The sequence below is a fragment of the Scyliorhinus torazame genome, chromosome 16, assembly GCF_047496885.1.
Source record: "Scyliorhinus torazame isolate Kashiwa2021f chromosome 16, sScyTor2.1, whole genome shotgun sequence".
NCBI classification, from domain to species: domain Eukaryota; kingdom Metazoa; phylum Chordata; class Chondrichthyes; order Carcharhiniformes; family Scyliorhinidae; genus Scyliorhinus; species Scyliorhinus torazame.
Genome location: NC_092722.1, coordinates 160,476,952 through 160,491,587, shown reverse-complemented (window position 1 = coordinate 160,491,587; position 14,636 = coordinate 160,476,952). Strand labels below are relative to the sequence as shown.

At 41.1% G+C, this 14,636-nt stretch overlaps 1 protein-coding gene across 3 annotated transcripts in view; it reads right to left on the bottom strand.

Moving 5' to 3' along the window:
* Positions 1-11,109: 11,109 nt before the first annotated feature.
* Positions 11,110-14,636, bottom strand: part of LOC140393178 (arginyl-tRNA--protein transferase 1) — a 342,882-nt gene continuing 339,355 nt past the window's right edge. For all 3 annotated transcript variants that reach the window (XM_072479318.1, XM_072479324.1, XM_072479323.1), the window contains one exon: positions 11,110-12,963. In XM_072479318.1, the coding sequence (XP_072335419.1) occupies positions 12,785-12,963 (179 nt within the window). In that variant the 3' untranslated portion in view covers positions 11,110-12,784. The remainder of the gene's footprint in view (positions 12,964-14,636) is intronic.

Here is a 14,636-nt window from a genome sequence, read left to right as displayed (position 1 = left end):
AGAAAATGGCAGCATGTGGATCCATAATTCTCCATTTGGTGAATTTCTAACCTTGGCATAAAGCCCTTTTGCATTTTCAAATAAGGAGCTTAGCACCTTTTTGAGGTCCCTTGTGTAATTTTGGATTACCCTGAACACAGCCGTTGCTGGTCCGGTTACAGTCTCGAAAACCAGCTCGATGTTCAGTCTAACCATCACTCCTGAAAGATCTCTACAGATATTAATGATGTCCGAACCAAAAGTAAATACCTAACCCTAAGCCTCTTGTGACCCTGAGCTAGGGATGGAAAGAAAATCATTCAATGTTTTTTCCCCATGATCATCATCCTATGTGACTTACTGGAAGCACATAAGTGTGGACATTAAGGGCGTGATCCACCGGCCACGTTACGCCTGAAAGGTAGCGCACCATGGTGCGATGTGGCCGGTAGATGCCAGGTGACACCGCTCTCGGAATCTACCCGCTTCACTAAGCCTCACGAGATCTAACGCGATCCTGCAAGACGTTGTGAATCCCACCTATTGTGGGCGGGATCATTTTTTGGCAAATCTGCATATTAGATCGAGACAGCTAGTCTTGGTTCCCTGAGATAACTGAGGCTTTGGTATCTTCGTCTTGGAGACCCCGGGTGAACGTCTTTCAGCATTTGTCCCCAAAAATGGGGACCAGGCGAACGGCAGTCGTGGAGGCCTCCCAGGGGATTGGAGACCCCCAGATACTTGCTCTCTAGGCAGGGTGGTACCCCGGCACCAGTGATGCCAGCCTTACACCCTGCACTGCTAGCCTGGCACCCTGACGGGGATCGGGCCCGGGGTTGCCATGTGCACGATTAGTGGGGTGCGGGGGGTGCCTGAGGACCCCCTTATAGGTGAGTTTGTGCTTTGGGGGGGGGGGGGGGGGGAGTTTGGGGGTTGCGTCAGGGGCTCGAGAGATCAGGCTATTTAAAAATGGCATCCCGATCGCTCCCTGCACTGAGGAGTTCTGGCAAGCGGAGCTCCTCAGTGCAGGAAATGGCAGCACGTGCCCCACTGAAGCCCCGTAACTAACCGGAGTCGCATTAGATAGCGTTGTTTCTTGACGCTGCGAGTGCTGGGAAAAACGTGGTTAAACATGCATGCTAGGGGACTCTGTTCCCCTTTGGTTAGATCAGGCCCTAAATAACGAATGCCCAGACCTGACCATGGTTAAATATGCCATCGCATTCACTGTTCAAGCTCAGCAAACAATTGAATAAAGGTTGATCACTTCGCTGAGATGTAGGTGACATTGATGGTGAAGGAATTCTCAGCATGAGTTCTAAGTTTCTGGAAAAGAGAAGACGACAAAGAAGAAATCTATCAAGAAATGAAAATCTTAAAATTGTTGTTATTGAGATAATGGGCAAAGTTTTACTGTGGGCTTTGGGGCATCGACTTCGGGATGATATGGAGGACCGGAACTCATGCTTCCTGTAGTGGGACCAACTCAACAATTTTACTGGAGGCAACCTCCTAATTGGACACCTTGGGGTTTACTATTCAATTAAGGCTGGTGGCAGCCTTGCATGTGGCCTCTAGCATGAACAACCCCTAGATGTCAGGAGACAGGCCGTCTCCATGATGCTGGTGGCCTTCACAGGTGGTGGCAGGCTGCTCTGCTGCCGACAAAATGCTGGTGGGTCTGAAGAATTGACCCTAATAGGGTTCTTATATATATATATATATATATATAAAATGGCTGTCTTCCATTTGGTGCATAGCCGCTGCTCATCGTGCCACAGCTGGGAAACCTCTAGAGAACATTGCTTAAGTGAAATATTTTCATTCACGGTACTCAATCCATTCTTCCAAACTCCTGTCTGTAAATAGTAATCTTGCATTAAATAGGTACTCAACAGCCACTGGCAGACTGACCTTTAGCGAGACTGAATTTATGTCAGCACTGAATGCCATTAAAAAGTTTCTCTGAAAACAACTGAGCTTGGCAACTTTTTTACTTGCAGATGCCAATTTGAAGTTCAATTTCCAAGCAAAATGGAACAGGACACAGCAAATCTTGTGTGGCACAAGTTTACGATAATAGTGAACTTCATTGTTCCAAGAAATAACATGCTGAGTGCTTACGTTATATAGGCCATAAGCTAAAGTTTGCAGAGACAATATAAATCTTGCCTTCTGACAATAAAGGAGAGGATTAAGAAAATGAGGACACTAATTTTAAACAATGGCAGGCTCAGCTATAACCTAAATTCTGAATTAAACTTGTGTTAGAATACATTGCAGCTTGAACATCATCTAAAATCAAGACTAGAAAACATTTGCTGTACTGGCACTGTTCCATAAGTCAAATAGACCTAAAAGTACACTTACAATTGGTTGAAATGTGAATAAGTTCAGTATTCAACCGTTTCAATCAACAATACTGGTTGTAAACATTTTAAACACATTAAATGCTCAATTCTAACAAATGCACATTCTACAAGTTCAGACTGCTCCGATAGAGGAGACATATTATAAACCAGCAGCAAACACACATAACCAGAATCATTACAGTTTCAAACCAGTTGAAAAGAAAGAAAATTGTGGGTGTGTAAATTTTGAAAAATACAATGCTTTTTCTTTCATTCAAATTTATTACATTAGTTAAATTGGTACTTGCTAAAAAGCGAAGAGAAGATTTAGCTGTTTCGACATGGAAGACTTTACACGTGAAACTAAAATGAATAAAATTGTGACTTACTTAAACTATCTTGGAATGCAGAAGGACTAAATTCAGCAAAAGCAGTTAGTTAAGAACTGTTACGGTTGACTGCAAGGTTGTGATTGCAGATCAAATTCTTTAATAAAGATTTCTGCCCTCAGTTAAAATCTGCTTCTTCACTAAGTTTCTTCTCACTTGAGGTTCTGGTGGTATCTGGGTAGTTCTGTGGAGTTGATTGCAACAGTGTAAAGTTGCAGCTTAATCTTTGCTGTGTGTAACTCTGCTTTTGCATTAATAAAGTCCAAGAGATAAGCAATAGTCTAACAGCAGTTATTAACAATACCAGTAAACAGGTTTTTCAGTTGCTGCCGCAGATTATGCTGCCTGTGTTCATTCAGACATCATTCCACAGATATCCCTGTTGGGCCATCTAAATTAACTGAGCATTTTATTCTGTTGTAACTGACATACAAATAATCAGAAGTCATGAAAAACTATTTGTAAATTTTAATATACAAGTTTTATTTTATGCAATAACATTTTATTGTCTCATAATTGATCTCAAATAGTTCACATGATCTTTCTAAATGCATTACCGAGATGTTGTTTGTAAATAGATCTATTTGTTACCATTGGGTTATATCTCACCATAACCCTGCATTCAGTAAGAAAATACCAGTAGAAGTGAGCTGAAGAATATCTGTAAGATGTTCTTTTAGATAACAAAGGTACAATTGATACCGTAGCTTAAAAACTTACTTCTTTGGACAAAATGAGGTTCATTGAAACTATCTAGCTGAAGGCAAAGACTAATCAATAATCTTTTTCAGAGGAATTATTGACCAATAGTTCAGATGAGATTTCATACGTAGCTCATTAAAATCCCAGTGCAATTATTGCATACTGCCAATGGTACCAAGTCAAGTCTGAGTATAGATCACATACAAGTAAGTATCTTGTATTGGAAGAGCCTGACTAGTTTGATCCTTTTCTGATTGCCCATGGTGATCATCTATGGAAAGGGTAACCATGATACTATCCTATAAAGGAAAAGTCAACTTTCAAACTATATGTACTTTCAAGTTTATTATTTGATAGGATAGTATAAATATCCATATCGAACCAGATACTGATGAACAGGTTAAATTATAGTGAGCACTACCGTTACCAGCCCAGATCTGATTTATTTACCAGCTGAAGCAGAGAGTATGTCAATGTAGCAAGGATTTGAAACTTGTTACACTGACTTTTGGGATGAGTAATTTCAACATGTTCTAGTCAGTCATATTACTCTAACTCAGATAGAGGACAGATTCTTCTCATGGTATTTAGATCTTTGCATCGCTATTGTCACTAAGTGAACGGAACATAGGGGTTGAGATTTAAGTTTGATGAAGAAACTCTTTACAGATGTGCCGATGTTGATCCAATGCATCCTTAATATTTGTCTGTGTTCCCTTCATTTTAAAAATGATTTTACAGGATGTGGGTGTTACTGATTAGGCAAGCATTTATTGGCCTTCCCTAGTTGCCCTAGAGAAGGTGGTGGCGAGCTACCTTCTTGAACCGTTGCAATCCCTGAGATGTAGGTATACCCACAGTGCTGTTCGGGAGGGAATTCCAGGATTTTGACCCAGTGACAGTGAAGGAACAGTGATGCATTTCCAAGTCAGGGTGGTGAGTGACCTGGAGGGGAACTTCCAAGTGGTGGTGTTCCCAGATATCTGCTGCCCTTGTGCTTCTAGATGGTCGTGGTCGTAGGTTTGGAAGGTGATGTCTCAGGAACCTTGGTGAGTTCCTGCAGTGCATTTTGTAGATGAAGCACATGGCTGCCACTGTTAGTCGGCACTGGAGGGATTGAATGTTTGTGGAAGGGGGAGCAATCAAACGGGCTGTTTTGTCCTAGATGGTGTTGAGCTTCTGGAGTGTTGTTGGAGCTGCACTCATCCAAGTAAGTGGAGAGTATTCCATCACTTTTACATGCAAGTGAGAGTGCCTATGGACAGCCTACCTTTGAATCGTCTTGTTTTTGAATCTTCGAATCATTTGATTGTAATTCATTACAGAAAAAGGCTCATACCAAAAGGATTCAGAAAAGGTATTCCTCCAGTTCACGGAGATTCTGAAACTAGAACTTGGCACAAGTATATTTGACATTTAACACCCATGTGCCCAACCTGGAAGTTGATTCCAGTGAAAACAATAGATGTTCAAAGAAAACTTTCATTTTCTTGACTTATGCTCACTATCATGTCCTTTTTCAGGTGGGAAGGCAGGATAGTCTAGCCTGCCAATTAATTACTGCCAGTCTAGTTTTGTAATCATCTACCAACAGGCAGTATTCAAATAGGACAAAATAGTGCATCTTTTTCACAACCCACTTGAGAAAGATGTGTTCAGCATTTGAACAGACTAACAACCCACTAGATTTTCCCAAATGACCAAATTCAAATAAAAGATAGAAATCTGGGACTTCAATTGACCTTTATAATGGTCATGAAGCACCCCTACTGCTCACGCTGTTGTCAAGAGGGTGTAAGCTTTTAATAATCAATTGTTGCACATGTTACACTCAACAAATAATTGAACTCAGTATTACTTTTAAACAAAGACAATCTTGCATAAGAACACACTTTCTGAAGACACCAAATAATGACTGATAGATGACTGTTACAATGTGTTTGATTCTGATATACAGTTAATGAACATTAAACACGAATAATTATATGGACTCATGATAGTACTTGGTTTAAATTTGCCATTCACAATAAAGTCAATATAATGTCAAAAAATGCAGTGCATAGATGAATCACCTGGATTTAAGGTGTCACCAGGAATATATTTCACTTGAAGCAGAGTGCCATATGTCAATTTTCAATACAAAATCCTTGCATATTTCTTGTTTCATAAAATAAATCATTTCAAAGTAATCATTTGTAAGAGGCACTTGTACAGCGAACGGTCTAAACATATGGAAATAGAAGACATTATACCTCTTTATATACAGTACACCCCTTTTATCATTGTTTGCTCATCATTTCAATGCCCAGAAATGTAACATAACATTTAAAAGTGCAAGCACATTAGGTGGAGGATTATAAATTGCTGATTTTTAGGCACAATATCTTTACAAACTTTACAAACCCTGATTGTATGAAGAATCTTACAAAAATAACCTCATCTGACCAGCTGGTTTTAACAAAAAACCACAACCATATGGACCACCAGAGAGACTAGCGACTGCTGGTCTGTCTCTGTGAAAGAAACGGCAATTTTTTATTATTCATAAAAAGCACACCAAGAGGGAAAGAATGATCACTATATTAAAATAAGGAACTAGATCATTCTGGGCGGACTTTTTTCCTGAATTAGGGACTGGAAACAAATAAAATGTTAGAATCATTGACTAAAGCAGTAGCTTCAAACACCATGGGCGGGATTCACCACTCCGGCGCAGAAATGCCCACGCCGTCGTGAATGCCGTCGAGGTTTAAGACGGCGCAAAACGGCCCCGATCCCGAACGATTCAGGCCCCGACAATGGGCTAGGATCGGGGCCGTGTCATCTACACGTGCCAGGCCTTGTCGCCGCATAAAGGCGGCGCTGCATAATGATGCGGCCGGCGCCGCATAACTGGCGTCACCCGTGCATGCGCGGGTTGGCCGGCGCCAACCCGCGCATGAGTGGTTGCCGTCCTCTCTAAGTCCGCCCCGCAAGAAGATGGCGGACGGATCTTGCGGGGCCGCGGAAGGAAGGAGGTCCTCCTTCAGAGAGCACGGCTCGACGATCGGTGGGCACCGATCGCGGGCCACCCCACATTTGAGGTACCCCCGGTGCAGGATCCCCCCTCGCCCCCCCCACAGGCTGCCCCCCCCCCCAGCTTTCGCGCGCTGTTCCCGACGGCAGCGACCAGGTGTGGACGGCGCCGGGGGGAACCCGCCGTTTTGGCCTGGCCGCTCGGCCCATCCCGGCCTGAGAATAGCGGGGGTGCCGGAGAATCGCCATTTTGGGTGTCTCCGGCGATTCTCCGGCCTGCGGAACTCGACCGGGCCGTTCCCACCGCTTGGGAGAATCGCGGGAGGGCGTCGGACCAGCGTCCCGTGAAATTTTGGCACCCCAGGCGATTCTCCCAACCGGCGTGGGAGTGGAGAATCTCGCTGCATTTATTTCTCAAGACAATGCAACAATTTGTAAGTAATGGCACAGCTCAATATTTGGACAGATATCATCATCCATTTTTCATGTACTACGTTAAATTTCCACATTTGGTTTGCAGCAGCAGTTTTATGACCAGGCAGCAATAAATGATTGCTTGAAGAATATATATATCTTTTTTCAGACCCATACTGGCAGCAAACCTAGAACTCTGCTTTTAAAAGGACTTGCATCGAGCCTCTTCACACCTTAGGTTTGCAAAATGACAAAGGTCCCCTCACAGTGCAGTGGCTCAGATACTTGCTTCACAATCTTGTCACTTTGCCATTAGCAGGCATTTAAGTCCATCAGCTTTATCACCGAGAGAATCAACATTTATCTTGCTCGGTAGCAAACATGGCATTAGTTGGCATTGGCCATGGTGTTTAGTATCTTGCAGGATTCTATATTCCTAACCAAAACAAATAAGGGTTTTTTGTTTTCCAGTGGGCCAATGCTGTTCTAATGAAGTATTGCCCAATGCACACCACATTTGTACAGCCGGAATAATCATGTTGGGGGTGATACAAATGTATTTTAAACCGAGGGGAAAGGTTTACTCGGCCACAACTTCATTTTTTACATCAAGCCAGCCTTATGGTCTGAATGACTGTGGCAATGTGGGATCTAAGCTCAGAGTGCCACGTAACCTAGGACACTTACAGCCTACAAAGACAGAAGATTATTGGCAACAGATTTGAGTGGATTGAAAACAACATAACCAGAAGTAAAAAGCAGCTTTGAACTCACTGAATTATGCATCCTTGAAGTGCATTAAAAATACACAAAGGAGTACATCAAATTATTAATATTTATGCCAATTCAGTTGTATTTTTGAATTGCTGCAATAACAGGGTAAACTAACAGTTTGAAAATGTTCCTTTTATTTCTATTTGCTTCCATCTAGATTGCTGCAATGCAGTTTAGATGGAGATGTGCACCTATTTGTTCAATCAGATTTGAAGTACTACACATAAATAATGCACTCGGGGAATTTGCACAGCTGTACATCATGTGAACCATGAGCACATGCAACCATTTTGCCCAATTTAGTTTGATACGTGCAGACAAAAATCTCAGAATTCAATTGATAATCTTGCACTTCAAATCCAAATTAAATCTATGTTGTGTCCATTAAATGACACCTTCATTCAGATTAGCACGTAATTGATTTAATCATAACTGATATTGGACAAAATACCAGAACAGTTAGATTAAATTTAGTCAGCTTGTACATAATTTTACATTGCCTGTGAAGCCTCAGAAGCCCTTTAAAACACAAAGGCCTATTGTGATATGTAACCAGCCTTGGCTAAGATAAGGTAAAAAGTTCCCATCCCATTCCAGCACACTACAGCATTGAGTATGATTCAAAGAAAATACTTCATTAATTGTGAAGCTCTTTGAGATATCCTGAAGTGATGAAGATACAGGTTTCTTTTTTAAATGACTGAAATAAAGGAAGTTAAATTCACCAGTCCCAGATGACCAAAGGCTGCTTCCCCCTTTGTTGGTGATTTAACCTGAGGATCACCGCACCACAGGCGAGGGGCAAGGTTGAGAAGGCGGAGCCTTTATGAATAACCTCAGCCAGTACAGGAATTGAACCTGTGCTGCTGGCCACGCTCTGCATCACAAGCCAGCTATCTAGTCAACTGAGCTTGATTAACTGGTGATATCTCATTTGTGGGACCTTGCTTTGAACAAAATGGCTGCTAAATTGGCCTACTTAATGGTCACTGTACCGCAAACTAATTGGTTGGAGGTGAAGTACTATTGTGTTTGAGGTGTCCTGAAAGATGTACCAGTAATTAGGGCTTAGATCAATACAGCTTGGCTCTCTTTCTCCATAGGTATCCGAAGTAACTCAATTTCTTCTCAGGGGTTATTAAGAGAATGAAGGACAGGATATGTGATTTTCATGATATAGAAAACATTCATCTGTGTTCCATTGTGTCGGAGAAACAAGTGCCAACTTCACAATTCCTATTTTATGCAGTCGGTGAATTGCATAAACAGAATACATAACACTGAACAGTATGACGGACACCCTGTTTATTCTGCTCTTGGGAAAGTTCTTCACATCTTGCTTGTGAAATAAAATAGAAAATCCACTCAGCTATAGCATTTCAACATAATCAGTAACAGCTGCCTGGCTGCTCTTCATGGCCATCAACATAACTTACTCTCACAGCCTAGCAATCAGATAAGTGAAAGACAAAGCATTATCTACTAATGCACTCGAACAATTTGGTTCAAACTGAACTAGAGACTGAGCATGCAATTTAGCAAAACATCCTGAAGCACTTGTGTTTTACCCAAGTATCTATTATGCATTACATTGTGATCTCCACGGGGCATATTTAACCATGAGACAAATGTCATCTTATGTGGCTGTTACAAAGGCAAGCTATTCCTCTTCCTCCTTCTCGACCTGTTTGCAGCCGTTGATCGCACCATTCTCCTCCAATGTTTCTCCACTCTCCCAGATGGGTGAGACTGCCCTCGTCTGGTTAACACTCTTAGCTATCTGATTGTAGCTGTAGAATCACCAATCGTTTCTGTTCCCATTCCCACACTCTCTGGCATTCCAAAGGGATCTATCCTTGTCTTCCTCTTGCTTCTCATCTGCATAATGCCCCTCATCTGAAAAAACAATGGGCCGAATTTTCACTTGGCAGCAGAGATAGGACCAGAGATGGATGGGCCTGCAATTTCCTGCTATTAACGGTGTGCAAGTCGCTGATAGTCAATTAGAGGGCCTATTAAGGCCGCTCTGCAGACACGGAGTGAAATTTTCCAGATGAGGCACAGGCCACCACTGAGGTTGAAATATGGCCAAGCAGCATCCTGCTGGCAGAGCAGGGGGTGGGCCAGCACAGTCGGCTCTCGCTCCACAATGATAGCCTCAAAGCTGTGACCTCTTTGATTTCAAAAATTTCTGAAGGCTCCTCAGAAGATCTCTCCATCTTGAAACATGTTTTCTTTCTCCCACCTATATTGGCACCCTACACCACTGTCGGTTTGATTGCCATTCTTTCAGTGTTGGCCCTCCAGCCTCTGGAGCCCACCAGCCAGAAAAGGCCTCTTCGAAATTGCTCTCTGTGTTCCAGCATGGGCATGTGTGGGTTCCTGACCCACATTTCCTCGAGATGGCAGCATCAGGATCCATTACAAACAAAAATCCAGCTCAATACCAGTTTCCATCTATATGTTGATGACACCCAGCTTTATCTTATCATCAACTAATGTCTGTCAATTGTAAGTTCGCTTATCTGACATTCAATACTGGATGACCAGCAATTTCATCCAATTAAATATTGGGAAGAACTAAAACCATTGTTTTTGGTCCCCACCATAAATGCTGTTCCACCTCTCTCCCTCTGCAACTGTCTGCAGCTGAACGAGATAGTTTGCAAACTTTGTGTTATATTTGACTCCGAGATGAACTTTCAATCGCATTCATGCTGTCACTAAGACCACCAATTTCACCTGTCACACAGCCCTGTCTTTGCCTGTGCCTCAGTCCTTCTGCTGATGAAACCCTCATTCCTGTCTTTGTTACCTCTCGACTTGACTATTCTAACCCAACCCTGACCAGCCTCCCACATTCTACTCTTCCTAAACTTGTGGACATGTAAAACTTTGCTGCCTGTGTGTCGTAACTCACAACAAATTGTGTTCACCCATTACTTCTATGCCTGCTGATCTACACTGGCTCCTGGTTAAGCAATGCTTCAATTGTAAATTCTCAGCATTGTTTTCAAACCTTCAATGGGCAGACGCTCCCTATCTCTGTAATCTCCTCCAATCCTATGACCCACAGATATCTGCACTCCACTAATGTTGGTCTCTGGAGCAGCCCTGATTTTAATCGTTGCACCATTGTGGTTGCCGTGCCTTTCAGTTGCCTAGACCCTGGCCTATGAAATTCCCTCCCTGAATTTTTCTGCCTAGTTTCCTTCTTTAAAACTTAACTCCTTTGGTGGTTTGATTGAAATCCTCCTTATGTGGCTCAGTGTCATATTTTTGTTTCATAACACCTCTCTGAAGAACCTTTGGCTATTTCATTACATTAAAGGAGCCAAAGAAATAAAAGTTATTACTGTATGAGATGTATTAAACTAGTTTTGGGGGAATCATGCAACTTCCTACTTTCTCTGCCTTTTGTGTTCCTAGTTGTTATAGCTGTGCCATTCTTAAATGCACTGTTCAAATAGTGCATGACAACAGGCTACATTTTTGTGAGATGTTTATTTTATACTTGGCACCAATATAAAATTACATAGTTAGAAATAGGTACCAGTACAATGCCTCAAATAAATTCATATACATTGCTTGGAAGGCAGAGAAAAAAAGCTGCTCTTTGTCTTGCAACATGTGCTTTGTATCCATGCAGTTTCTATCATCAGCTGTATATCCATGATCAATAGCTTCTCTTCGCAATGTACTTTGTGATCACTTGTTATGTCTATACTGTAGGCAAGTGTGAGACGAGTTGCCTGTGCCAGTCAAACTCTTCCATCAGTACATCTTTGGACCTGGGTGCTAAATTTGAAAGTTTTATGAGGTGGAAAATTTGCTCAGATAATGTGTCTAACTAAGGTAATGGTTTATTAACCAGAATTTATATAAAGTATTAAAACAAGTTTTTCAAAATAGATAAGTCTTAGATAAGCATTTACATTTATTTGCAGTGTCTTGTGAATACAGTATTTCTGTGATAAAATCTGAGTAAGTCATGTAAATTATGAGCAATAACTTGGCTTGCTTTTTCCTTCTTGGTTCAGTACTATTTTTTCCATCCTAACTGCTCACTTTAAATCATGTTTTGCAAAACCTTTCCCCTAATTTTAGTTTGCCTGAAATTCCTTGCAGCAAAAATAAGAATACAATGTACCGGTTGCAACAGCTGCTCCCTACTGTATCCATCGTACCCAGTTTGCATTACTCTTCCATTTCATAGAATCATAGAATTTACAGTGCAGGAGGCCATTCAGCCCATCGAGTCTACACCGGTCCTTGGAAAGAGCACGTCACACCTCTACCCTGACCCCATAACCCAGTAACCCAAAAATAAAAAAGCATGTCAGTTGTTTCCTACGGTTTTTATGGTCCTTCTAGACAAGCATGGATAAATGTTCAACTACCAACCTACAGAAACAATTATCATCCAGTATATTTTTAAAAAAATCATAAACTTAACCATAAACCTGGCTTTAAAAGCATTCCGCCTCACCACAATATCAATTGGGATTCTGAAAATTGTGGAGTCTGGATACACCCCTCTTACCTATTCTGAAACTTCAGTATTCTCATTCAGCTAACTCATCTTCAGCAAGATGCACAAACAAAATGTGCATGCATTTGAAAGACTGCAGCATCCACCAAGCAAGATGGAACAACCTGTCCAGCTCTCGAGGACCTCCTCACAGAGGGGAAAAAGTTAAAAGGAAAATAAATGAAATCAAAACGTAAGTAGTGTAGGGGAAAAGAACATACATGAGGTGGAAGCTCAAGATTAAGAGAATGGAGTGAAAAGATGGAAGGGATTAAGATGAAGAGGCAAAAAAAAACAAGCACAGTGAAAAAGGGAGAGAGAGAGAGAAAGAACTGAGCAAGAGAATCCCAATCTAGACATCGTGAGACAAAAGCATTTTTGGTGAGGCTTAGCCCAAAGAAAACTGAAATGAAATAGCCTTGCCTGGAAAAGTTTGAGGAACTGCTCATATATTCTAAAAGGTAAATGCTGTGTAGGTTACAAAAACAGAGACATTACACACACATGCTGTATGGCGTGGTTGGCTAGAGTCATTTAAAATAGTAGATATGTATTGTGACGTTGTTACACAGCATTAATTTAACATACAGTGTTATCTTATTTTCACAGCCTTAACATAAACCATGTATTTAGACCCGATAAAGCAGCATTCGCTCTGCGCAGATCTGTCCAACCAGGCTTGCATATTGCCGTACCGCCACTTCATCATTGGCTCTCTTGTTCTGTCTCTGATAGATGCTGTAAGGCATTACGGTACTCTTGTACAGTACACGAACTTTACCAAGGTCTCGTAATCTATTTTCATCTTCTGGGAAAAAAAAACAGCAAGATAGTTGCTTAATAAAGACTGTACACGGTAGGCATTCATTTTATCAGTTAGATAGTGAACAGCACTGTGCAGTCAGGAATGTCCAAACAGTTTCAAACAAACTTGAGGTGCAAAATTGCGAATTTTAAATTGCACGTAATTTTAATTTGCAAACTGGTTCTCTTCATCAGATGCAAGTTTTAAAAAAACAACCACAAGATGGTGTCAGGAAATAAAACATGATTTAATGTTTGAAAAGTGTTCACTTTGATTTAAATATTTGTTCATTTTCTTCATTTCTATTTTCTGGAACAACATTGAATAAACTCAATTTCTGAATGGTTACGGCTTTTAGCTTGAATTTGCAAATCTATTTCTCTCAACCCCTCCATATAAGTCAGGTTTAATACAGATAAACCACATTGGGTAACACCCATTTAGTGTAAATTGTCCCCATCCTAACCCTACTGTCCATTTAAATCTTTGTGAAACACCTTGGCATGTTTTTCTGTTTTAAATTCTACATAAATGTAAGCTGTTGGTAAGTACTACTCAATTTATAACATTATAAAAAAGTAACTTGGATGCGCAATTTTTTCAAACTGATGAGAGAGGGAGGGATTCAATATTTATGTATAAAATAGGAGAATATGGGCTATGTATGTAAATATACGCACACACCAATAGGATTCTTTTTAATGTGCACTGTTTCAAGGACACACAAGTCAGTGTAAAGCAATGGTGGATAACCTATGGCCCAGAGGCTCTGACCAAGGCTCACAAGACATTTGTTGACCGTTGCCCACATGAAGGTTGCCACATTCCACTGATTTCCATCCATGTAGTTTTTTTCCTACCGGTATGACTGAAGTGATACCCACGTAAAGCAAGGACAAGTGAAGGGAGGTGCATACTGATTGCACACAACATTGCCTGAGAGAGCCGTGCGGTCCCTCTGCATCTAAAGTGTAAATATTTCTTTTGTTTTTACCTTTTAAAGTTGATGAGGGTTCTATTGTATAAATGATTTTTTTCTGTAACTTGCGGTGTATGTATGTAATCTTAATCATGGGTTCACGGTTAGTGAACAAGCCTGATTTCAATCTTACGGCCCACTGAGATGAAGGAAGGCCACTCATACAACCCACTCGCTTGACTAGGTTGCCCACCACTGATGCAAAGTCCATAACAAGCTACAAATTTATTATAGTTCTGATTCACTTTTCTTCATTCAATTACAACTTTAAAAGGCTTTCACATATTATATAAGCAAACTATTGTTTTAATTTTGAGAGGGACTTGACCAGTAGGTTTAAAATGGGTACACATCTGTACATCATTCTAGAATGAGGAGAGGAAGAATGAATTTATAATTATATAAATTATATCTCAAATCCTGATTATGCCACAAAGAACTTTACAGCCCATTAATAACCACTTGTTTTATAGGTAAAACTACCAAGCAATTGGTACACAGCAATGTCCAACAGACAACAATGTGACGAATGACCAGTTAATGTTCATTGGTAGTGTTGCTCGAGGGAGAAATGTCGGTCGAGGAACCCAGGGCTCTTAGTCTATCTGAAAGGTGGGTCCTGATTGAGGAGATAGAGCTTGTTGGGAATGAACCCACCTCTCCGCATCTGTCTCAGCAAAAATTCCCCTGAATGGTG